The 25,585-nt window shown below is 44.8% G+C and overlaps 1 protein-coding gene across 3 annotated transcripts in view; it reads left to right on the top strand.

Moving 5' to 3' along the window:
• mms22l (MMS22-like, DNA repair protein) overlaps positions 1-25,585 on the top strand; it is a 214,926-nt gene that overhangs the window by 61,968 nt on the left and 127,373 nt on the right. For all 3 annotated transcript variants that reach the window (XR_005460951.1, XM_038799546.1, XM_038799545.1), the window contains exons 7-10: positions 1,920-2,013; positions 6,176-6,306; positions 10,279-10,392; positions 24,862-25,041. Coding sequence is in view for 2 of the 3 variants with exons in the window: in XM_038799546.1 (XP_038655474.1) it covers positions 1,920-2,013; positions 6,176-6,306; positions 10,279-10,392; positions 24,862-25,041 (519 nt within the window). In the remaining variant the exon portion in view is untranslated. The remainder of the gene's footprint in view (positions 1-1,919; positions 2,014-6,175; positions 6,307-10,278; positions 10,393-24,861; positions 25,042-25,585) is intronic.

Below are 25,585 nucleotides of genomic sequence, written 5' to 3' on the forward strand. Positions count from 1 at the left end.
TCTATCTTATGGCACCGAGGTCCCAGGTTCGATCCCGGCTGTGGGCCACTGTCCGTGTGAAGTTTGCACATTCTCCCCGTGTCTGTGTGGGTTCAACCCCCACAGCCCAAAAAGATGTGCAGGCTAGGTGGCTTGAGTACTCTAAAATTTTTTTAAAACCTCCACCAATAGTGATGCCATTACAGATGTTGATATCTGGTCTCTCCTGCACTCTTTGTCCATGACGCCCCCACCCTACCCACCATTGTGCTCCTCATATCCTGATTAAAACTGCCTGCTTTCATCCCTGCGCGCCTGTTTTTGTTTTTGTTTTGATATTTGTAGAGACCGAGAACTTGTAGGAAAGTACTTAAATTTACAGTGGCTGACTGGAAGGATCGCACAACAAGATTTAAAGTTTCAAGACTTTTCCTGCAACAAACAAACTAAAACCACAATGTCTAAACATGATTCAGCCGCAACGTATCTGTAAAGTTCCACATTTAACTATTGATAACAGAAACTTCCCCTCTACGGTTATACTTTACTCTGTCCCTTCAGTGGACACGTATTCTCCAGGAACCAGTCGAAAGCTATTCTGAGCTCCCAACAGCATGCTTCCTTTTTCAGCTGGCTAACTTCTAATCCCCAAGTTGAATTTTATAATTAAGGCTGAATTGGAGATTCTTTTCTTTAGCCAAGCTAGGCGAGTCTTCCAATCCCACTTAAATCCTCACAAACTCTGTTTCTTCAATGTAAGTGTGAGCTCCCACCTGTGTTTTACATGGCAGCTGACAGGGCCAAGATTCACCTGAGGAAGGAGCTGTGCTCCGAAAACTAGTGATTCGAAACAAAGCTGTTGGATTTTAACCTTGATGTGGAGATGCCGGCGTTGGACTGGGGTGAGCACAGTAAGAAGTCTTACAACACCAGGTTAAAGTCCAACAGGTTTGTTTCAAACACGAGCTTTCGGAGCACGGCTCCTTCTTCAGGTGAATGGAAAGGCTTGTTCCAGAAATGTTTATATAGACACAGTCAGAGATGCCCCGGAATGCGAGCACCTGCAGGCAATCAAATCATCAAAGATGCAGAGAGAGAGGTAACTCCAGGTTAAAGAGGTGTGAATTGTCCCAAGGATTTTAACCTGGTGTTGTAAGGCTTCTTACCATTCTTTAACTTAAGGTAGAGGGTATGCTGCCTGAATCTTTCTATTCTCTGTCTCTCCCAAATTCTTGTGGACTGACATATCTATGAGGGTCAGTGATATCAAGAAAAATCTGATCCAACGATGGCTTGCTATGTATGGACTCTTCCCCGTTCAAAACTTATCTCCATGGCAGTGCAAGTCACATGAACCTTGTATCCAGGCAGAAGTGCAAATTCACTATCCTCTAGACTTCCCCAACTCCACTGTATCTTGGAATTAAGTAAACAATTTAGAGTATAACAGTTTGAAAAACGGGACATGCCTAACACTTCCCTATGAGTTGGAGATTAACAGTGGATCCACCATCGGCACAACTACCCTGGTCGATGTTCACTCGCACCTTCTTCCCAGTCAGTCAACCTGGGCCCTCCTTTACCTTTAACAATGAAGTCACCCAATTTTGCTGTTGGGTGGAATTTAGAACAGGTTACAAGACCCCTTCATTCCTCCATTTTATGGTAAATTAAAGAGACAGACCCAAACATAACCACCTTACATACTTCATATTTGTAACACTTTGGACATCCAGCACTAAAAGGGACCGCCTACTTTGATATTTCACTGATCAACCCGTCGTTCGTCTCTATGATTTTTATTTAGATCCTTCTATGTATAAATAATAAGCCTCTGAACGACGAACGAATTAATGGAAAGTGAAACATTTGCAGATATTTTTTAGTGAGATGGTGCTATATATTTTATACCTCGCTGACCAACATGTCTGTCTTTTTAGGTTTTTCCACCATCTTGGCATTTGCTGCATTTGCATCTGGACATCCATTGGTCGGTGCTAGAAATTCTGCACATACTCCAGGAAAAAATGTTGGGTAAGCATAATTGTCCATAGAAATCACAGATTGAGATTATGTGGTAATTTTGTGGAAAAGAAAAACATGGATATGGATTGTTTTAGATTTGTGCAGACGTTTGACTTAACTGGTTGGTTCTTTCAGATATGTTAAATTTTTTGTATCATGTTATTATCGGAGATGGGTATTTTAAATGTGGAGTTAACCACAGATTTAAACAATAGTCCATTCGTTAGTGACATTTTGTTGTCTGAGGAGACGTTGCCACCTTGCTATTGACACGCTTCTTTGATTTCTACATATTTTAGCACCATCTAATAATAATAATCTTCATTGTCACATGTAGGTTGACATTAACACTGCGATGAAGTTGCTGTGAAAATCCCCTAGTCGCCACACTCGCCATACCTTTCTGGTTTTTAAGTAATATTCTCCCCAAACCTCGCTTAGAGTTAACTTGGTGCACCTGCAGACATATTAAAAGAACGCACAAAAGACAGGACTTTCATTGTTACACTATTACAAATGCAAGGCAATGTGCAATAAAAAAAGTAGCAATCACGGCAGCACCAGACCCAAATTCATAACAATAGCAGCAAGAACAGCCTCTGACACCTTTAATGTAATAAAGCAGCCCAAGGTACTTCACGGGAGCATTATCAAACAAAATTTAACACCAAGCTACATGAGATTTTAGGCAGGTTGCCAAATACTTAGTCAAATAACAAAGCCAGTACAGATATTGGGCCACAGATAGAGTGTTACGTCTTATGAAATTGATTTTTTTTTTAAATCGGCAGGTTATTGGTAAATATCACCTGATTTGGTCATCTGCCCTATCTTGACTTGCAGAAAACCTTTGATTTAAAAAAAAATTAAAGTACCCAATTCATTCTTTTTCCAATTAAGGGCCCAATTAGCATGGGCAATCCATCTACCCTGCACATCTTCAGGTTGTGGGGATAAGATCCCCGCAGACAGGACGAGAATGTGCAAACTCCACACGGACAGTGACCTAGGGCCGGGACCGAACCCGGGTCCTCTGTGCCGTGAGGCAGCAATGCTAACCACTGAGTCACCATGCCACCCCCTCAGAAAACCTTTGATAAGAGGTACTCCATAAGAGGTACAAGAGAGAGAACCTCTGGAAGTAAATCCACTATTGCCGCAGATTGATGACTGGTAGAAGGTCCACAAGGACACGGCAGAAGGTCCACAGGACATGAGAACAATTCACTATATAGCAAAGCATACCATTTGGATCTGCTTGCCAATAGTTCCGGGCAATGGCTTCCCACCTTTTCTGGTGAAAGTCGATGCACTGGATTCCTTCATTAAAGAGCTTGACTTATCTTTTCCTGGGACCAAGATTATCTCATATTTATCATGTAAATCACGGTCTATGGATCTCCTGCACTAGTTTTGATTTCCTAATCTGATTGAGTTGAGGAATCTTCCAGATTTGTTTCCCAATGGCCTTGTTTTTTTTTGCTTATTCCAGGAGATTGCATGACAGCAGGAGGCTGTGGAGTGTTTGTGTTATGATATAATGCATGGGAAAGGCTGGATAGACCAGTGGGACTTTTCCTGTCTGTCATTTTCACATGCTCGTATGCCTGAAATTACACCATAACTGCAGAAGTTTAAAAATAATTTTACTCTATTTTAACCCTAAATTATCCAGGAAACCTGATCTAACTAGGTTTAAAATTTTAATGATGCTTCAATAGTGAAAAATGAATCGTCTTGATACAGAAGAGCCTGTTGTGGTAACTTGAATATAAGATTCCACTATTGCAACCACAATTTTAGCTGCCCGATGAATATTGCTTATTCATCAAAGATTGGCAGTGATTGCGCAGCTCTCCATAACAAGGTGGATGGAAGATAAAAATTGGGAGGTCTGTTGCCTTTTGCTTTATGTAATCCTTGTCAGCCAGTATGGAATGACGTTGAAAATGTTCCAGGTAACTTGGGCTCTAAATCTCATAAAAGCTAAATAATAATAATCTTTATTAGTGTCACAAGTAGGCTTGCATTAACACTGCAATGAAGTTACTGTGAAAATTCCCTAGTCGCCACATTCCAACGCCTGTTCCGGTACACAGAGGGAGAATTCAGAATGTCCAATTCACCTAACAATCACGTCTTTCGGGACTCGTGGGAGGAAATCGGAGCACCTGGAGAAACCCACGCAGACACGGGGAGAACATGCAAACTCCGCACAGACAGTGACCCAAACTGGGAATGGAACCCGGGTCCCTGTTGCTGTAGGGCAACAGTACTAACCACTGTGCTACCCTGCAACTCTAAAGCATAGAGGTGGGAATATAAATGGGGATAAATAACTAGATGTTTACAATTTCCTTAAATTTTAGAGTAGAAATAACTTTTTAAATTTCCCTTATGTAGTTTTGATATGGCATCTGTAAAGTGCCTTCAGAATCTTCAAGGGAGTCAGATGATTAGTAAGGTGTCCCATAAATGCAGTGTTTGGCTAAGTAGTTTGTGGTAATGGATCTTTCTAATGAAATCTTTGAGCCATATAATAAATTTACATGTTAATCTGGCAAATGTAATTGAAGGCAGTGCAAAATAGACAATTCATTTGATGTTTACACTAAGCCACAGGAAGATGTTGAAGAGCCTGAGATAATTTGTCCTGGAGAATTGGAGGCTCAGGAGAAATGTTATCTGAGCTTTCAAGATTTTCGAAGAAATAGATGAAGTGAACCCTGATGATATGTTCATGATTACCATACACTTTATGCTGAGTTGACACTGGCTAAAACTTAGAAGACCGAAGGTGCAAGGACAGTTTTGGTTTAACTGGAATAGACTGCCTAGGGAGGCATATAGTGTTGAATAACTTCAGGGTGGAGTTGGAGAAATATTCAAGGGAATTGGTGATTTGGGGTATCATTTGTGAGGACCAGCTAGATGGAGTGCAGAGACGAGTACTGTGTTGGTTGTTCATTCAATTATCACAGTTAACAATTGCTAGTGTCAGATCTATTCCTGGGGAGGAGGGCGGACGCCCTTGCCTTTGCCTCCCTGATCGCCCGCCGTAGAATCCTGTTTGGCTGGCGGTCAGCAGCACCACCCAAAGCTGCAGACTGGCTGTCCGGCAATCGTTCCGGGACCTGTTTGTGGCCAACCAACAAGAGGAAGAATAGCCAGGTGGCCAAGAATCAGGGGAAAGTAGTTGGATAGACCGGGAGGGAGGGGGGTGGGGGGGGACAGCTAAACCTAAGAGGAAAGAAAGGCAAACCACAGGGCGGGGGGGGGGGGGGGGAATTGATAGGGAACAAGAGAGGAGAACCAGGGAGGTGGGGGGAGGCAGGGAAATGAGAGCCGGAAGGAAGGCACGGGATACAATAACGAACATGGCATCTCCAAGAGCAGGGAACGAGGAGAATAAAGACGAAAGACGGGAGGAACGGCAGAAGCAGAGGTGAGTGCGAGACGGAAGCGAGATCCGTCCGGGAGAAGCAAGCGACAACAACACCAAACCCATTCGAGTATTGCCCACTGTAATTATTTCTCCGGCACCCGAATGTATATTTACCTCCCCAGTCTCCACCCCCGCAAACAGTTGCCTACTTATGTGTTGTAAATAATTTTGCCAGGTGCACAGAGTTGCTGCTGTTGAGCTGGTGCCCAATACCTTACCAGTTATTCTATTTTTTTTTTTATTGTTTTTTTTTACAATTTACTATTTTCTTTTCTTTGGTATGTTTGGGTGTGCTCTTCTCTTCTATATATGTGTGTGTATATATAATATATATATATATATATTATATATGTGTGTTTCTTATCCTGTGTACATAATGGTAAATATACTTTGTTCAAAAACCCAATAAAAAACATTTATAAAAAAAACCAATTGCTAGTGATGAGAAATAGATCAGGGAGCTTCAACAAGGTTAGGAAAAGTAGTTGTCAACTCTACCACTCATTCCAATTTTAAAAAAAATCAACGTGAAGTTAATTTCATGTGACATATTTGACAGCATCTTAACTTTTTCCAATGACTATTTAATTAACCTATGTTCTCTGGTGTTTCTGTGACGGTATAAAAATGTACATGCTATTAGCATTTGGCAAGTGTCACAGTTTACTGATGTTTATGTTACTGCCTGTAATGTTCCGCTGAAGCTTGAGCCTCCTGTTGTTTTAGGTCAGGTCATTTATGCGCATCAGTTCATGGATTTGACCGGAGAAAACTTGACAAACGTCAGTCTGTTTGAAGACCATTGCTTCAACCTTCTACGTGATCTGATTGTTTTAGCAGTTAACAAGTATATCAAGGTAGAGAGTGATTTTTTTTGGCCGTAAGTATGTAATGTACCCTTTCTCTTTATCCAATTTGTTTTACAGGAATGCAGCTGGATAAAATGGCAGGGCTACTAAACAGGTGGAAGAGCTATTTTTTAATGACTAAACCTTTGGTGGTAGTTTGTATTTACCCAGATGGAGGACGGGCTGGATTCTCCATCCCAGGACGCGCGGATCACGTTCCCGATTGGACGGAGAATTGGGCTTCGGGGTAAAATCGGGATCGGTGCCAGACACGGACTCGAAAGTCATGTTCCGACTCCCGGTATCAAGGTCACGACCGTGTTCCAGCAGGAGGATGTAAATCAATGTAAATGGCTCTTAATAGCCCATTTGCATCCATTAAGTGGGCCTGGCGTCCTGTGTTCCAACAATTCGTGATTCTCTGGTCCACGTGGCCGGGAATCACGTGGGCGCGGATCACTTGTGGGGAGCGTTCCTGTGCTAGCCTTGGAATTCTACCTAGTTTTCTCATGATTGGCCGAGCATGACCTGCACCTGCTGTGATCAGTGGATCCTGATTTGGGTCTTAATGCCACTTAGTTTTAGCCGAATTTGGGCTCTCTGAGTGTCCAGGTGTTCCAATTTCCAAATGGGGATAAGTGCCTCTGTTGCATCACTGGAGGAACATGTGCCATCCCAAATGTCTAAATAGTCACAGGCACATGGTCGAGGATTGAATCAGCAAAGTGACTGTTAGATGGCTTCTATGTCACACTTCTACCCCCGCAAAAGTGCCTGCAGAATTTGTGGACTAAATCTTTTGGCTCTGACCAAGTCCTTGATCATTATTCGTTATTGTCATGATAGCTGATTTCACCTTTCAATTAAGTGGGAAGAGGTTCTAGAAAATAATTTGACAAGTATTAATTTTAGTATGAATAATTGGCCTTTAGACTTTTATTACTGAGAGAAAAACAAACCTGGCAATTGCTGTACAGCGATTAATGCATGATTTGTGCTGCTAGTGATTTCTTGTTGCTTCTTTGTGCCAAGTCATAAAAAAGGAAATTATTTTTCCCCACACAATGCACAAGAGCTATGTCCATTGCCTATGTGACAAGTATAGAGTGGAAATAAAGGTTTCCTCCGAGAGACCATTGAAGTGCAAAGCTGAAGCTCTCTTCTAAGTCACAAAATATACCAATCTATTGGGATGAAGGAGCAAAAATACCTTCTGATTTCCACCTTCCTCATCTTCAAAATTTATGTGGTAATGCCAATAAACATAGGTCCAATAGTTAATAGCAACTAAAGCAATAAATACAAAAACAAAATTATTTTGAAGTTTCACACATTGTCTGCAAATCATTTTTGGGATGTGGGTATCCCTGGCAACGCTGGCGTTTATTGCCTATCCCCAAATGCTGTTGAGATGGACTATCTTCTTTAACCCACTGCCATTCATGTGATGAAGGTATTCCTGCAGGACTGTTAAGAGAGGGAATTCCAGGACTTGCACTCATTTTGTCACAATCCTCCTGATTATGTTAGTTTTAAAAGAAAATAAATATGCACCTTTTAGCAAATCTGAAATTCATCCATAATGCTCTTCACCAGTTTGGTGATTGGAACAGTATACACACAAAGACTAACAATATAAGGAGTGTAAGAAGGGAGATCTCATAGAAGCCTATAAAATTCTAACAGGACTAGACAAAGTAGATGCAGGGAGGATGTTTCGGATGGTGGGTGTGTCCAGAACCAGGGATCACACTCTGAGGATACGGATAGACCATTTAGGACAGAGATGAGGAGAAATTTCTACACCCAGGGAGTTGTCGGCCTGTGGAATTTGTTACCATAGGAAGTAGTTGAGGCCAAAACATTGTATGTTTTCAAGAAGAAATTAGTTATAGCACTTAGAGTGAAGGGGATCAAAGGATATGGGGGAAAGCGGGATTAGGCTATTGAGTTGGATGATCAGCCATGATCATAATGAATGGCGGAGCAGACTTGAAGGACCAAATGGTCATCTCCTGCTCCTATTTTCTATGTTTCTACATTTATAACCTATTATCAGCTGGCAGTGGAGACCTGCACTTTTGGCAGCCTGAGAGGCCCTCCCTGGGTGAGTGTGTATCCAAAAGCTGCTCGAGGTAAACATTGCTATTCCATGCTCCAAAACAACCTTTGTATAAAAGTATTTGGTTAAGATGTATGTTGGGACTAACTTGGCATAGAGTATAATGAAAATTCTTGGATTAATCCTGGATAAACAAAGTGGTATTTGTTTCCTAAGTGCACGTGTACCGCATCAGTTATATTAGCTATCGGTTACCCCAATAAATTAAGAAATAATCAATTCTTAAACCCATTCCCAGCGCCGGCAATTCCAGGGTAGGTTGGTTTGGGTTCCAGCTGGGCTTGCCAATCCAATGAGGCAGGTAGCCAATTCGACTCATTTGTGGCCTTGTTAAGGGCAATCAAAGTCAAAGGAGACATATTAGGATTTTCTACTAGACCTCCAGTTTTCAATCAGTATGCTGTTTTTTGGGAACACATTTGGTATGCTAAATGAGGGATAATGCACTAAACATTAAGTCTTATGCACGATAGATTAATCGTAATGCTATTGGATCAATAATGTGTTGTAAATGTGACTTTAGTTTACAACGAATGGTTGATCCATGACATAGCAAGCCAGCTAGTTGTTCAGTACAGTATGAATGAGCAATATTTATGGACCAAGCATCATCAGCCATATTCCAAAAACAAATGTACAAAATTCTGCCCTAAATATACACATAACAGTAATTGAATATGAAAATAATACAGTCAGAAGAATATTCCACTGAGAGTCTGCTGTAAAGTCAGGGGAGCTCCATGCAACATTTTACGCTGCATTTGACTCTGAATCTGGATAACTGGGCTGGAATTCTCCAGCCATTGAGATTCTCTTTTCTTGCCGACAGCGCACCCATGCGGTTTCCCGGCGGAATGGGTGACTTCAGTGGGAATTCCCATTGAGAAGCGGTGGGAATCGTGAATCCCGCCACGAGCGAACAGCGCGCCGTCAAGAAACATTTGGCTGGGGGACTGGAGAATCCCACCCTGCCCTAAAATAGTGTGTGTTAAACTATTCCGTGATTTTCAGTTTTAAATTGCACCTTCCCTCTGCTTTGTGCAATGCTGTAATTCATTTACGATTTAGCTTTCTGTAAACCTCTTTCAGGATTGTTAATCATCTTTCCCTTAATTCATGTTTTTATCATGTTTAATTTAACCTGTTCGCTTATGGAGAGAACTTTCAGCCCCACGGAGATTGGGAATAGAGGCAGACAGGACCTGAAAGTACCTGGTACCTATTCTCAGTGCCGGCCATTTCAGGGTAAGCCGAGGTTGTAGCTTCCATGACCAATTAGATTCATTAAAAGTCTTATCATGGTTTGGGATTTTCTACTGGTCCTCCAGTTTCCCAATTTGATGGGGATACAGTTTAACTACCTGGTGGGCAGGGATCTTGTTACCCAGAAGTACACTTGGGGCCAGCTCTTCTGGCAGGCTTATAGGCCCTCCCTGGGTGCAGGTGGAACCAAAAGCTGCTCTTTAGACGGATTCCTCCCTGTTCCACTTGCCCTTTACTCAAGCTGGAAGGCCTTCAATTGGTCCTGTAGTTCTGAGAGTCTACCAGCTGCCCTTAAGTGAACAGGGAACTTGTCTCCCTGCTAATTAAAGAGTGAACTCTGGTCAAAATCCAGTTATTGTTCCCACCTCACCCCTGTGGCAAGGGTTTGGGACCCAGAAACATTACCCGACTTGTGTTTCCCACCCCTCAAACACAAATTCAGCCTAATTGTAATTGTAATAAATTTAAGTTGAATATGATAGTAAGGGGGAGCTATGTTACCAACATAGTTTTGTATTCCAATAGTTTCTGTTTGTCTTGCGTTGTTTTTTGTTAAATGAAGAGCAACAGCTTTTTCTTCCTCTCCTGTCTGTTAGGTTCGACCGTCTGAGATACTCAACACTTGCCATTACCAATGCAGCTGTATCAAAGAACTTTGGGTGCTGCTTATCCATCTCCTGGACCACAGAAACAAAGCTTCTCAAACTGAGGTGATATTGATTGGAAAGTTTTCTTTTATTTAGAATAATTTCTGTATATACAAAAGTGGATTTCTGTGACCACAAAATAAACTTTCCAATGGGCGAGATGGGAAATCTTTGCTGATTGCGTGGATATATTTTCTATATGCTGCAGCTCAGCACCTTGGCCTTGGGTGGATATATTTTCTAAATGCTGCAGCTCAGCACCTTGGCTTTGGATGGATATATTTTCTATATGCTGCAGCTCAGCACCTTCGCTTTGGGTGGAAAAATTTCCAAATGCTGCAGCTCAGCACCTTGGCTTTGGGTGGATGTATTTTCTATATGCTGCAGCTCAGCACCTTGGCTTTGGGTGGATGTATTTTCTATATGCTGCAGCTCAGCACCTTGGCTTTGGGTGGATATATTTTCTATATGCTGCAGGTCAGCGCCTTGGGTGGATATATTTTCTATATGCTGCAACTCAGCACCTTGACTTTGGGTGCATATATTTTCTATATGCTGTAGCTCAGCACCTTGACTTTGTTTGTTGCTTTTTTGAGATAATTGGTAAAAATTATTTTAGAAACAAACTATTCTGATTCGGGTTTCTCCGAGTATTCCAAATCACTCCTTGGATTCGTAACACGTTTTTTTAAGAAATGACACAGATTTGTGTGGGAAATGCATGCTATTTATACATTTATATTGAGGTAGTTACATTTGTTAACAATTGTACGTAGCAAGCATGTCTCATTGCACTTTATAAATATGCTGATGTTATAAAGCAGTGTTATGTGAGCATTGCTGGCTGAGTCTGAAGACCAGACCAGGTAAGGATATTTTTTACAACAATTGACAATGGTTTCATGGTCACCGTTAGACTTTTATTTCCAGATTTTTATTGAATTGTAAGTTTCACCATCTGCCATAGTGGAATTTGAACTCGGGTCTCTAGATTACTTATCCAGTCACAATATCACCGCCACCCCCATCCAACTCACTGTGAATAATGGTCTGGCCGATCTAATATAACCATAACGTTTAACTGTTGCATGAATTAACTCAAAAGATCTGTTTTTGGAGGTGTTGAAGTTAGAGTGAGGCATAAAGAGAGAGAGACACACATAGTTCTTGATTGAAAGGGGAGTATGAGGATTAAAGGATATTACCATACTAGTACTTGTAATGCAGGATTTCATTTATTGGTTATCTTGAAAGTGTTTAGTCAAGTGGGTTAATGAGGAAACAAAGTATTGAATATAGAATTAATGCAGAGATACTCATTCATTTTACTCAGTTCAAATTATGTTGCAGTATCATTACAGTTCACATCATGGTTTGACACACAGCTTTTCTGAACACCATGACACCTGCCACAGACAAACACAAGTATGTTAGACAGATTAATCCCATTCTCTGCAAGAATTTTAACCCTTATGCATGATATCACAAGATAATTGCCGATGAAGCAGGCCATTCAGAATTTGTGCGTTTATTCATCTTGAAAGACCCCACTGTTCCCATTGCAGGATCTAATTGTGCTAAACGATTCCAAGGTTTTTGTCTTCACTACTTTGCCTCCACATGTTGATCACTGATATACAGAAAAAGGTCTTGGTATCAATCGTAAATTTATCTTAAATTTATCTTTTTACTAGGTTGATTCTGTGCCTTCTTCCCTTTCCTCAAAATGTAATTTGAAGCAATGTTATGAATTAACCATTTCCTACTATTAACTACCTTGAATAATGGGTGACACGGTAGCACAGTGGTTAGCACTGTTGCTTCACAGCACCAGGGCCCCAGGTTCGATTCCCGCATTGGGTCATTGCCTGTGCGGAGTTGGCACGTTCTCCCCGTGTCTGCATGGGTTTCCTCCCACAGTCCAAAGATGTGCAGGTTAGGTGGATTGGCCATGCTAAATTGCCCTTAGTGTTCAAAATAAAAGATTAAGTGGGGGTTACTGGTTTACAGGGATAGGGCAGAGACGTGGGCTTGAGTAGGGTGTTCTTAGTAAAGGCTGGTGCAGACTCGAGGGCCGAATGGCTCCTTCTGCACTGTAAATTCGATGATTCTATGCACGTTCTCTCTGTGTTTGCGTGGGTTTCCTCCGGGTGCTCCGGTTTCTTCCCACAAGTCCCAAAAGACGTGTTGTTGGGTGAATTGGACATTCATCTACCATTTCTTTATCCATGGAGTACTTTCTCTGCTGCTCCGGGAGCGGGTTTCCAGATCTGTTGGAGAATGGAACATCGACTTAAAAGCAGAATCGCCTCCCATTCCAAGGCTCCGGTCCCTCGCCAATGGTGGCAGAGGGTTACACGCCCCATGCGGCTGGAAGATGCCAATGAGTCATTTTCACTGATTCTCTGCCCCCGCCCTCAAATGGGAGTCATTGGAGACGCCCTCAAAGTCCTTTCGGAGGCCTCCACGAAGCAAATCCTGCCCTACCCCGCCCGGAAGACTCCCCATCAGAATCCCCCCTCAGAATCCTCCCATCAGCCCCACCCAGCAGAACCCGCCTCCTTCAGACCCCATCAGAGACCCTGCCTGAAAGCTGAAGAGCAGTCCAGGCAATTGGGTGCAAAGTCACAGCATTATCACTCACCCTTTCCCAACATCTGCTGCCTCAGACAAAGGTGTTTAAAGCAGCAGCTGTTATATAAGTGTGAGAGCCTGCCACAATATAAGTGTGAGAGGCTTTCACAAAAGGTACACTTCGAAGGGCTTGAAATCCCTTAACAGCCTCTGAAATGCAAATATTCCATTCAATTTCACACAGCAATACATTGCATTAGCCAATGATTGACAGTTTTGTTACTCCAGAGACAGCTGCTTGGTGGATCCTTGGTGTATCTTTCCCTATTCGACGCTTGAATCCATCTCTGTTACTCACTGACCACAATGTTTATAAATAGTCTTGTTATGATTGACAGCTCCTCACCAGATCAAAAGCAGCTAAGTGCTCTGACTTTCTCATTCTCACAGCAGGAAGCACTTAGCTGTTCCATTATCATTGGGGTGTATCTGTTTGGGGGGTGTCTCTGTTTGGGGGGGGTGTCTCTATTGGGGGGGGGGATTTCTCTGTTTGGGGTGGGTTTCTCTGATTGGGGGGTGTCTCTTTGGGGGGGGGTCTCTGGGGAAGTGTCTCTGGGCGGCTGTCTCTGTTTGGGGGGATGTCTCTGTTTGGGGGGGGTGTCTCTATGTGGGGGGGTTTCTCTGTTTGGGGGGGGTTTCTCTGATTGGGGGGTGTCTCTGTTTGGGGGGGTGTCTCTGGGGAAGTGTCTCTGGGCGGCTGTCTCTGTTTGGGGGGATGTCTCTGGGGGGGGTGTCTCTATTTGGGGGGGGTTTCTCTGTTTTGGGGGTGCCTCTGTTTGGGGGGTGTCTCTGTTTGGGGGGTGTCTCTGTTTGGGGGGTGTCTCTGTTTGGGGGGTGTCTCTGTGTGGGGTGTGTGTCTCTGTTTGGGGGGTATGTCTGGGGGGGGGTGTCTGTTTGGGAGGGCGTCTCTGTTTGGGAGGTGACTGTTTTGATTTGATTTATTATTGTCACATTTATTAGTATACAGTGAAAAGTATTGTTTCTTGCATGCTGTACAAACAATGCATACCGTACATAGGGAAGGAAGGAGAGCCTGCAGAATGTAATGTTACAGTCATAGCAAGGGTGTAAAGAAATGATCAACTTAACATGAGGTAGGTCCATTCAAAAGTCTGATGTCAGCAGAGACGAAGCTGTTCTTGAGTCGGTTGGTACGTGACCTCAAACTTTTGTATCTTTTTTCTGATGGAAGAGAGTACGTCTGGGGGGGGGGGGGGGGGGGGCCTTAATTATGCTGGTTGCCTTCCCGAGGCAGCAGGAATTGTAGACAGAATCAATGGATGGGAGGCTGGTTTGCCATGGACTGGGCTATATTCACAACCTTTTGTTGTTTCTTGTAGTTTTGGGAAGAGGAGGATCCATACCAAGCTGTGATATAACCAGAAATAATTCTTTCTATAGTGCATCTGTGAAAGTTGGTCAGAGTCGGAGCTGACATGCCAAATTTACTTAGTCTTCTGAGAAAGTAGAGTAGTCGGTGGGCTTTCTTAACTAGAATGTCGGCATGGGGAGACCAGGACAGGTTGTTGGTGATTTCAACACCTAAACCTTGAAGTTCGTGACCCTTTCTATTTCCTTCCCATTGATGTAGACAAGGTTATGTTCTCCACTACGCTTCCTGAAGTCGATGACAATCTCCTTCGTTTTTTTGACATTGAGGGATAGGTTATTGTCGTCTCACCAGTTCACCAGATTCTCTATCTCATTCCTGTACTCGTCGTTGTTTGAGATCCAACCCACTACGGTTGTGTCATCAGCAAATTTGAAAATCGAGTTGGAGGGGAATTTGGCCACACAGTCACAGGTGTATAAAAAGTATAGTAGAAGGCTGAGGACACAACCGGTGTTGAGGATGATGGTGGAGAAGGTGTTGTTGCCTATCCTTACTGATTGTGGCCTGTGGGTTAGGAAGTTCAGGATCCAGATGCAGAGGGAGGAGCCGAGGCCCAGGCTACGGAGTTGGAGATGAGTTTCGTAGGAATAATGGTGTTGAAGGCTGAACTGTAGTCAATAAATAGGAGTCTGACATAGGTGTCTTTGTTATCTTGGTCTTCCAGGGTTGAGTGCAGGACCAGGGAGATGGCATCTGCTGTGTATCTGCTGTTGCAGTGGTAGGCGAACTGTAGTGGATCAAGGCAATCCGGGCGGCTGCAGTTGATTCGTGCCATGACTAACCTTTTGAAGCACTTCATAATGATGGATGACAGAGCCACTGGACAGTAGTCATTAAGGCACGCTGCTTGGCTTTTCTTTGGTACAGGGATGATGGTCGTCTTCTTGAAGCAGATAGGGACCTCAGGTTGTTGTGAAGAGAGATTGAAGATGTCTGCGAATATCCCCGCCAGCTGATCCACGCAAGACCTGAGCGCTCGTCCGGGTACCCCATCCAGGCCAGTGACTTTCCCTGGGTTGACCTTCGAGAAGGCTGCTCTGACATCTGCAATGGTGACCTCAGATACAAGTTCATCCAAAGCTTCTGGGGTAGAGGGCGTGCCGTCCCTGACCTCTTGCTCAAAGCGGGTATAGAATGCGTTGAGCTCATCAGGGAGGGGTGCGTTGGAGCTGTTGATTTTACATGCCTTCATCTTGTAGCCCGTTATGTCCCGTGTGGCTAGCCTGGGACTCGAGCTTGGTCCAGTACTGTCTTTTGGCATCTTTGATGGGAGGGAGGTCTCCGTTGGGGGGGGGGGGGGTCTGTTGTGTCACCATCATATGTGTGTGCTGTGGGGGTGGGGGGTGATGGTGACCCATTATTCCCGTGGTGGTGGGGTGGGGTGGAAGATGCCCCTACTTGGCAGCAGATAAGCGGTTGGGGGGGGGACACACAGCCGGCAGACATTAGTATTGGGCCGCTTGCTCAAAATGGCGGCCCGTTACCAGGACTGACAGAATCCCACGAGTTCTCCGCCATGCATGAATGTGCATGGAAAAGGAGAGGAAACCGCATCTGGGAGCCGTTCCGAGCGCCAGCAAAGATCAGTAGTGAGGCTCCACTGGCAGGAGCACTCGGACTCCAGAACAGAGAATCCAGCCCCAAACTTATTTAATTTTGCAATTTCTCAATTCCACCATTCTACTCAATCTAGGACCATCTCAACATTTCACGACATTAAATTTCTCAATGCAAATCATACAGGTTAAAAAATACACTGATCTGAGTATACCCCCTCCCATTCTGAAACCTTTCTGTCAGTTCTTCCCCATTCTAAGGCCTGGATTTTGAGCCTGTTGGATGCGCACTCAGCGGATCTGGAGGTGGGCATGAAACGCACTTCCAGCCCCCGATCTGCCAGCATGTAATGCATTCTGGGAAAGGTTCAGTGCTGGCAGAGAGTAGGAAGAGGGCAGGCACCGAGAAAAGGGAGGGTGCAGGCTGGCACTTCTAATGGGCTTCCTCAAGGAGACAGCCGCTGCGGAACTATCTCGGGGAGCCACAGACTTGTGCAAACTAAATCCCAGTGGATAAATACTGCCAAGCATGTCTAGGCATTTAAACACAAACCACTTTTAAAATTTTATTTCAACTCTGACATTTCATCCCTCCCTGGATCAAGGTTGCAGCTAAAACATAATGGCTGCCTGGTCCATGGACCCACCTGTCAAGCGTAAAAATAGACGGATCATGTAAGATTGCTTTCAATTGACCTTTTAAGAGGTTAAATTGCCTGCTTCAATGTCGGCAGCTGTGCTTCCAACTCTCGTGCGTGCCACTAACTGAAATGCCACGTAAGTGCACGATGATGTTGGGACGCGGGCCCGACGTCTTGTCGTGTGATATCACACACTTCCAGGTTGGGCGCGCCAACTCGAGTAATGTAAAATTCTTGCCGAAAATTTACCCTCATCCTTACAACCTTGATACTTTTGCTTCACTTTCTTCTTGGATGTCTAACCAACAATTTCCTAATATTTAGCATTACTAATCTGTATTCCTTCATTGCCCCTATCTTACCCTTCCTCAGCAGCTTCTATAGGCCTTCATTTCTCAACTTGCTTGCTTAAGGATCTTTCTTTTTGACGTTACATTCTTTTGTTAGTGTCTCCAATGGATAAGCTGTCTCTTTCCAAGAAGGCGTCTCAGTTACCTAAGATTCTACATCCTTGCTTTCTACACCACGTTCCTGATGTTTTTTATCTTGGCTTCCGTGCTGCTCCTGCATGAAGCACTGGCACTATTTCAAAGAGTGGACCCTCAGCAGTTCTTCGCACAAGCTTTCTTACTGTGTCCAAGTTTACTATCGAGAAATTACTGGGCTACATCTCCTGAGCTCATCAGCTCCAATGTCAGCATGTTAGTCGCACGTTAATTCATCCATGAGCTAACAGATGTGGTTGTGGCATTGGATGCCGAGAAAGCGATGACCGGGTAGAATGGGGGTACTTGATGGCAGTTCTCGAGCGGTTTGGAATTGGACCCAGATTTGTGGACTAGGTAAATGTCTGCACAAATAACATCAGCTCAGAATACTTTCCTCTCCACGTTGAGACTAGGCAGGGATGTCCTATGTTCCCCCTGCTGTTTGCACTCGCGCTTGAGCCATTGGCCATCGCATTAAGAAATTCAGGGGTATGGAAAGGGATAGTACAGGGGGGGTGGGGGGGGGGGGGGGGTGACGGGGATAGAGCATATGGTGTCCTTGTATGCTGATGACTTGTTAGTATTTGTCGGAACCAAATGTGTCAATAGGGAGAATACTGGAGCTGCTTCGGGTGTTTGGGTCTTTCTCAGGGTACAAATTAAATGTAGACAAGAGTGAATATTTTGTGGTGTCTCGGATTGGGGTGGGGACAGGGATGGGGGGTTTACCATTCCTTAAGGCAGAGACTCACTTTAGATACCTGGGGGTGCAGGTTTCTTGAGATTGGGGGGGGGTTCCGTAGGTACAACATTTCTAGTTTGGTGGGGAGGGTTAAAGCTGATCTGGCAAGGTGGGATGGTCTCCCTCGGTCACTGGTGGGTCGGGTACAGGCGGTTAAAATGAATGTGCTGCCGCGATTCCTGTTTATTTTTCAATGCCTGCCGATTTTCCTGCCAAAGGCATTTTTTAGAGAGATTGAAGGGATTACCTTGTTCATATGGGGAGGGAAGGTGGCCAGAATTAAAAAGGTGCTACTACAGAGAGGATGGCAGGCAGGGGGTTTGGGTCTTCCGAACCTGATGTATTATTACTGGGCGGCGAATGTGGAGAAGGTACAGAGCTGGGTCAGAGGCGTTGACTCCCAGTGGGTCAGAATGGAGGAGAGTTTGGGAAGGGGGTCGGGATTGAAGGTGCTAGCGACAGCGCCGCTCCCAACGGCCCCGGGGAGATACTCGGGGAGTCCGGTAGTAATAGCTTAGTTGAGAATTTGGAGGCAGTGTCGACAGCACTTTGGGTTGGGGGCAGGGTCGAGGGAAATACCGATTCGGGGGAACCATAGATTTGAGCCAAGGAAGTGGGATGGAAATTTTTGGAAATGGGAGGAGAAAGGAATTAGGACACTGAAGGATTTGGTTCTTGGGGGTCGTTTTGCGGGATTGAAGGAGCTGGGAGTGAAGTATGGACTGGAGCAGGGGGAAATATTTAGATACATGCAGGTTCGAGACTTTGCCAGAAAGGTGATACAGAGCTTCCCAGTAGAGCCGGCTTCCATATTGCTGGAGGAGGTGCTGACGACAGGGACTGGAGGAGGGGGTAGTATCGGCGGTTTACGGGGCTATTTTGGAGGAGGAGAAGACGGCGCTAGAAGAGATCAAGGCAAAGTGGGAGGAAGAGCTGGGAGAGGATATGGAGGAGGGGTTCTGGTGTGAGGTGCTCCGGAGGGTGAATGCCTCCACCTCGTGTGTGAGGTTGGGGCTGATACAGCTGAAGGTGGTGTATAGAGCGCGAGGATGAGCCGGCTCTTTGAGGGGGGAGGGGGGGCCTGCAAAACATGTTCATATGTTTTGCTCCTGTCCAAAGCTGGAGGATTACTGGAAGGAGATGTTTAGGGTAATCTCTAAAGTGGTACACGTGAAACTGGACCCGAGCCCTCGGGAGGCCATATTCGGGATGTTGGACCAGCCGGGGTTAGAAACGGGCGCGGAGGCAGATGTTGTAGCCTTCGCCTCGTTGATCGCCCGAAGGCGGATCCTGTTAGGGTGGAGATCAACCTCTCCATCCAGTGTCCTGGCGTGGCGGGGGGACCTGCTGGAATTCTTGACGCTTGAAAAGGTCAAATTTGAACTGAGGAGATGGGTGGAGGGATTCTACAATTCATGGACGTTATTCATTATGCACTTTCGAGAATTGGATCACATCGAACATTAGGTGGGTTGGGGGCTGGGAGGGTTGGGGGAGGGGGACTGTATGTGTAAATGGTGACTATGGATGATTCCTGATTCCTGTTTGTCATATTTTATGTTAACATGCGGGTTAATGTTTGGGGGTTTGGTGGGAGGATGGGATTGTTGTTTTTGATATGGGGATTGACATTACATTCGTTACTGATTATTGTTTATTGTTGGGTGTAAATTTTGGAGAAAATGTGAAAAAGGAGGACAATAAAATTTTTTTTTTTTTAATTCATCCATGAGCTAGTTTTGGTGAAGGAACAACAATATATTTGCAAGTCAAAATGGTCTGTGACTGGAAGGGGACTTGGAAGTGGTGGTGTTCCCAGATTTGCCTGCTGTCCTTGAACACCGAGTAGGAGAAGCCATATATTTCAGAGGTGCTGTTGAAGAGGCCTTGCCTAGATGCTGTCGTGCATCCTGTCAAGGTCACACAATGCAGCCATGGTGAAGGGGGTGCTGATCAAGTGGGATGCTTTGTTCTGGATTGTGCCAAGTTTCTTGAGTGTTGGAGCTATGTTCATCGATACAAGTGAAGACTATTGTATAACGTTCCTGACTTGTGTCTTGTAACTGATGGTGAGACTTTCGGAAGCGATAAATAACTCGCACGTCACAACACCTAGCATCTGATCTACCTTTATGGCAACAAAATTTTAATAGCTGTCTCAGTGAAGTTCCTGGTCAGTGGTGATTCCCAGGATGGTGGAGAATTTGATGACGGTAATGCCATTAAATGTCAGGAGAGGAGGTTGGATTCTCGTATTGGAAGTAGTTGCTACCTGGAACCTGTGTGGCATGGATGCTACTGGCAACTCATCAGTCCAAGCATTATGTGTGTGTATGCTTTGCCGTATGCTTTATGGACTACCTCTCTCTCCACAACCCTCCTACTCACTGTCTCCCTCCCGACCCTTCCGTCTTCTGCCTCCCTGCCACTTGCAGTTCCTCTTGCCGACCGCCCTGCTTGCCGCCTCCCTCTGGAATCCTCTCACTTGCCGCCTCCTTTCCTGACCCTCCAATTTTCCACCTCCCTGCCGCTTGCTGCTTCCCTTCTCAACCTTGCCTCTCACAGCACCTTGTCGAGCCCTTGCTCGCTTGCTCCCTCTTGTCATCCATCTCGTGAGCTCTCTCAAAGTGAGGATTTGGAAGAGGGAAACAGCAAGAAGGGGCGGCACAGTGGTTAGTACTGCTGCCTCTCAGCACCAGGGATCCGGGTTCAATTCCAGCCTTACGTGGCTGGCTGTGTGGAGTTTTGACTTTCTCTCTGTGTCTGCATGGGTTTCATCCGGGTGCTCTGGTTTCCTCCCGCAGTCCAACAATATGCAGGTTAGGTGGATTGGCTATGTAAATTGTCCCATAGTGTCCAAAGATGTGCAGGTTAGGTGGGGTTACGATGATAGGGCGAGAGAGTGGGCCTAGGAAGGGTGCTCTTTCAGAGGGTCGGTGCAGACTTGATTGGCCGAATGGCCCCCTGCGCTCTCAAGAGTTCTAAGTTCTATGGTGGGTGTTGAGTCAGAGAGCGCGAAGCATGCAAGAGCATCAGAGGGAAGGTGATGAGTGGGAGAGGCAGTAAGTCAGGATGGGAGGCATCAAGCTGGGGGCTAGAAGTGGCAAGCATGAGTTAAGGTGAAAGATCTGATAAGTTAAGGGTTTTTAAGATATTGAGATTCAGTCAGGATGTTTGGGCCAGTTAATGCCATTGATTTGAATGAGACACCCCTCCCCCTAACAGAGACACCCCATCCAACAGAATTTTTGAAGGAAGGTTGATCCCCAAAACATTAGACACACTTAAAAAAAAAAGAAGGGTATATTAAAAAAAAGGATATTTCTGTGGGGTTTGTAAAACCTTTTGTTCCTAGTCCAGATCTCCAAATAATAGTGCAAAGGTTCTTACGACGTTATCTCTATGCATGCTTCCAAATTCCAAAAACATCTCCCCAGTTCACTTTTGTGAGAGATGGTTCACATTAAAAGTGGTGTTACTTTGTAATTCATAGGTATTTGACCTAAAAAACTGTAATATCCCCCAAAACTATCTCAATCTCAACAGCCATTCTCCCTCCCGGGATTACATTCACCCTTCAACACAATGTTCTGGCCCCCAGCTCCCAGATGTAGTTTGCCTTCAAAATTCACTTAATTCCCAGGAACACTGTGGACTGGATCTTTGCGGAGTCAGGAAGAGTCTGCAGACTTCTAAAAATGGCAGCAGGATCTGGATGCAAAATCCCCGTTTTGGCTGTTGCAAGGAACTGCAGTCTGGGAGTCACGAATTGATGCACTATTATTTAAGCGTATCTTCGCACATCCACTGTTTTTCAAATCGTGACCAAGTGGTAGATTGGTTCCGAGATAATTACCCATGCCCATGAGCCACATTCTCAATGCTTCTTGCGTGGCCAACAAGTCCTGGCTTTGGACTTGAACCCAGAGCTTCTGGTCCAGAGGTAGGAGCGCTACAATTGTGCCACAAGACCTCCCTATTGATGGCGCAAACATTCTTGAAAGAGCGATAAGGCTTTTTTAAATTGACATTATTTCCCACTAATTAAGAGGCAATTTGGCGTGACCAATCAAGCTACCCTACACATTTTTAGGTTGTGGGAGTGAGACCCACGCAGACACAGGAAGAACGTGCAAACTCCACACGATCAGTGGCCCGAGGCTGGGATCATTCCTGGGGCCTTGGCGCTGTGAGGCAACAGTGCTAGCCACTGCACCACCGTGCCACCCTGCTCATAAGGGTTATAAGGTCGATTTTGCCATGATCTAAATGTTTTAAAATTGCCCAGCTCTTTAAGCTTAAATAAAACAGGTTTCAGGCATCAATGAGAGGTAAAAGAAAAATCCCTGCTGGGCTGCTTTGATTGACAGCATGGGCTAGAAAAAAAGTAGCATCTGGCTGTGTAGTTTCAATAGGGCTTTTCGTTGACGTTTCCCCAAGGGCTATCACGGTATGCACAGTGTTAGCACTGTTGCCTCACTGCACATGTGGTCCAGGTTCGATTCCCGGTTTGGGTCACTATGTATGTGTCGAATGTGCACGTTCTCCCTGTGTCTGCGCTGAGCACCCGGGTTCAATCCCAGCCCAGGGTCACTGTCCATGTGGAATTTGCCCTATGTCTGAATTGGCCACGCTAAATTGCCTCTCAATTGAAAATTAAAAGAGCGGGAATGTTGCTTGATAGCACTGTCAGTAACACCGTCTGTCATTTTGTTGGTGACGGACAGTAGATTGATGGGGTGGTAATTGGCTGAATTGGCGTTGTCCTGCTTTCTGCCGCTAGGAATGTTTCCACTATTTGTTTCTGTCCAGTTTTGTAGATGTTCTGGAGCAGTTTGTCTCGAGCCATGGCTAGTAGAACTGGAGCTGTGATGTTTCTTGGGGCCCATAGCCTTCATTGTTTCCAATGTGCTTAGCTGTTTCTTGATATCAAGCAGAATGAATACAATAGGCTGATGCCTGGCAACCTTTATCCACTAGCCTTCATCCCCTTATTCACTAGCCTTCATCCCCTTATTCACTAGCCTTCATCCCCTTATTCACTAGCCTTCATCCCCTTATCCACTAGCCTTCATCCCCTTATCCACTAGCCTTCATCCCCATATCCACTAGCCTTCATCCCCTTATTCACTAGCCTTCATCCCCTTATACACTAGCCTTCATCCCCTTATCCACTAGCCTTCATCCCCTTATCCACTAGCCTTCATCCCCTTATCCACTAGCCTTCACCCCCTTATCCACTAGCCTTCATCCCCTTATTCACTAGCCTTCATCCCCTTATCCACTAGCCTTCATCTCTTTATTCACTAGCCTTCATCCACTTATTCACTAGACTTCATCCCATTATTCACTAGCCTTCATCCCCTTATCCACTAGCCTTCATCCCCTTATCCACTAGCCTTCATCCCCTTATCCACTAGCCTTCATCCCCTTATCCACTAGCCTTCATCCCCTTATCCACTAGCCTTCATCCCCTTATCCACTAGCCTTCATCCCCATATCCACTAGCCTTCATCCCCTTATTCACTAGCCTTCATCCCCTTATCCACTAGCCTTCACCCCCTTATCCACTAGCCTTCATCCCCTTATTCACTAGCCTTCATCCCCTTATCCACTAGCCTTCATCTCTTTATTCACTAGCCTTCATCCACTTATTCACTAGCCTTCATCCCCTTATTCACTAGCCTTCATCCCCTTATCCACTAGCCTTCATCCCCTTATTCACTAGCCTTCATCCCCTTATTCACTAGCCTTCATCCCCTTATTCACTAGCCTTCATCTCCTTATTCACTAGCCTTCATCCCCTTATTCACTAGCCTTCATCCCCTTATTCACTAGCCTTCATCCCCTTATCCACTAGCCTTCATCCCCTTATCCACTAGCCTTCATCCCCTTATTCACTAGCCTTCATCCCCTTATTCACTAGCCTTCATCCCCTTATTCACTAGCTTTCATCTCCTTATTCACTAGCCTTCATCCCCTTATTCACTAGCCTTCATCCCCTTATTCACTAGCCTTCATCCCCTTATCCACTAGCCTTCATCCCCTTATCCACTAGCCTTCATCCCCTTATTCACTAGCCTTCATCCCCTTATCCACTAGCCTTCATCCCCTTATTCACTAGCCTTAATCCCCTTATCCACTAGCCTTCATCCCCTTATCCACTAGCCTTCATCCCCTTATTCACTAGCCTTCATCCCCTTATCCACTAGCCTTCATCCCCTTATCCACTAGCCTTCATCCCCTCATCCACTAGCCTTCATCCCCTTATCCACTAGCCTTCATCCCCTTATTCACTAGCCTTCATCCCTTTATCCACTAGCCTTCATCCCCATATCCACTAGCCTTCATCCCCTTATCCACTAGCCTTCATCTCCTTATCCACTAGCCTTCATCCCCTTATTCACTATCCTTCATCCCCTTATTCACTAGCCTTCATCCCCTTATCCACTAGCCTTCATCCCCTTATCCACTAGCCTTCATCCCCTTATCCACTAGCCTTAATCCTTGGTGTTGTGGTAATTGAGTATCCAATTACTCAATTCCCATCCTCCCAAGCAAAACCTCATATCTAGTTCTCGTTAAGCGGCAGTTTCCATTCCTCACCTGCTTATACACTTTCTGCACCAGTGCTTTCTCTGGTCTGTGAACCTGTCTTTGTTATTAACAATAAATGAACCATCAACAGTATTCCTTCTATAATAACTCCTTTGCTGAAATGCAGTCCAGATACCTGTGTTGTTTCAATGGTGATGAGAGAAAGTTAACTGAACCATGTAAAATTAATCTTGATTGTGTTCCAGAGGCAACAGGACGAAGATCGTGTTAATAAACCTCATTGCTCCCATAGTTTAGTTAACAACGTTGCTCTTTACTCTAATATCTCAATCAATAAGGATGGCTCTTGTGTTATTTTATTAGTTGAGACATTTACCCAGTGAGCTAAGTATTATTGTATTAGTTTTATTCACAAGGTAAATGTCATTACTTTTATTTGGTTAATATGTTGCCAGGTTTTGCTTTCTGCAATTGTTGGAAGCCAGGAGAAGATGACTAAAACTCTCTTTGTCTATTGCAGAACTTTTGGAGCTGCTGCAACATTCACTTCAGAAATCTGCTGCAAGAGGCCGCTGGTGTGGAAGGTGTCCGTCTGTGTGATGCCACTCACTGTAAGGACCCCCAGGGCTTCATTTGGTGGTTGGTTACCCACCTAACAATGCTTTACACGTTCGATCGGAATGGAATAACCCAAGAGAAGGTACACAGCAATGATGTGTGAATTCTGTGGGTCTTTTTAATTTGTTGAACTGTTCTAACTACTTTTTCTCAGGTGGTCCGATAAATGAAGCTCAACACAGCATATCGTTATTCTGGCTGCTTCAGAGACTTAATAACGAGGCTCTGTGTTGGAGGGGAGCTACAATTTCTAGATCTTGGTAAAGCTTAGTTGTTGCAAATAACAACTTGTGGAGAGTTGAAGGTTGAAAGTAGGTAACAGAAATTGGCACAGAACAAGGGGAGTCCTATCATTGGTCTGGAAGGGACAAGAGCAGAAATGCAGGAAACAAGGCAGAGGTCAATGGCCAACCAGCTGACATCTCCTTCCCTGAAGCATAATTCCATCACAGTACATCAAACTATCCTCTCCAAGCCTGTCACTGACTTCATTTCCTCGGGGGATCTACCTCCCATGGCTCCCAATCTCCACCTTGTAGAACCCGTTTCTGCCTCCTTCCCAGCATCCACAAACAGAACTGTCCTGGTAGACTCATTAGACTTATTTCTTCCTCTGTGAACTATTG

The sequence above is a fragment of the Scyliorhinus canicula genome, chromosome 6, assembly GCF_902713615.1.
Source record: "Scyliorhinus canicula chromosome 6, sScyCan1.1, whole genome shotgun sequence".
Classification (NCBI taxonomy): domain Eukaryota; kingdom Metazoa; phylum Chordata; class Chondrichthyes; order Carcharhiniformes; family Scyliorhinidae; genus Scyliorhinus; species Scyliorhinus canicula.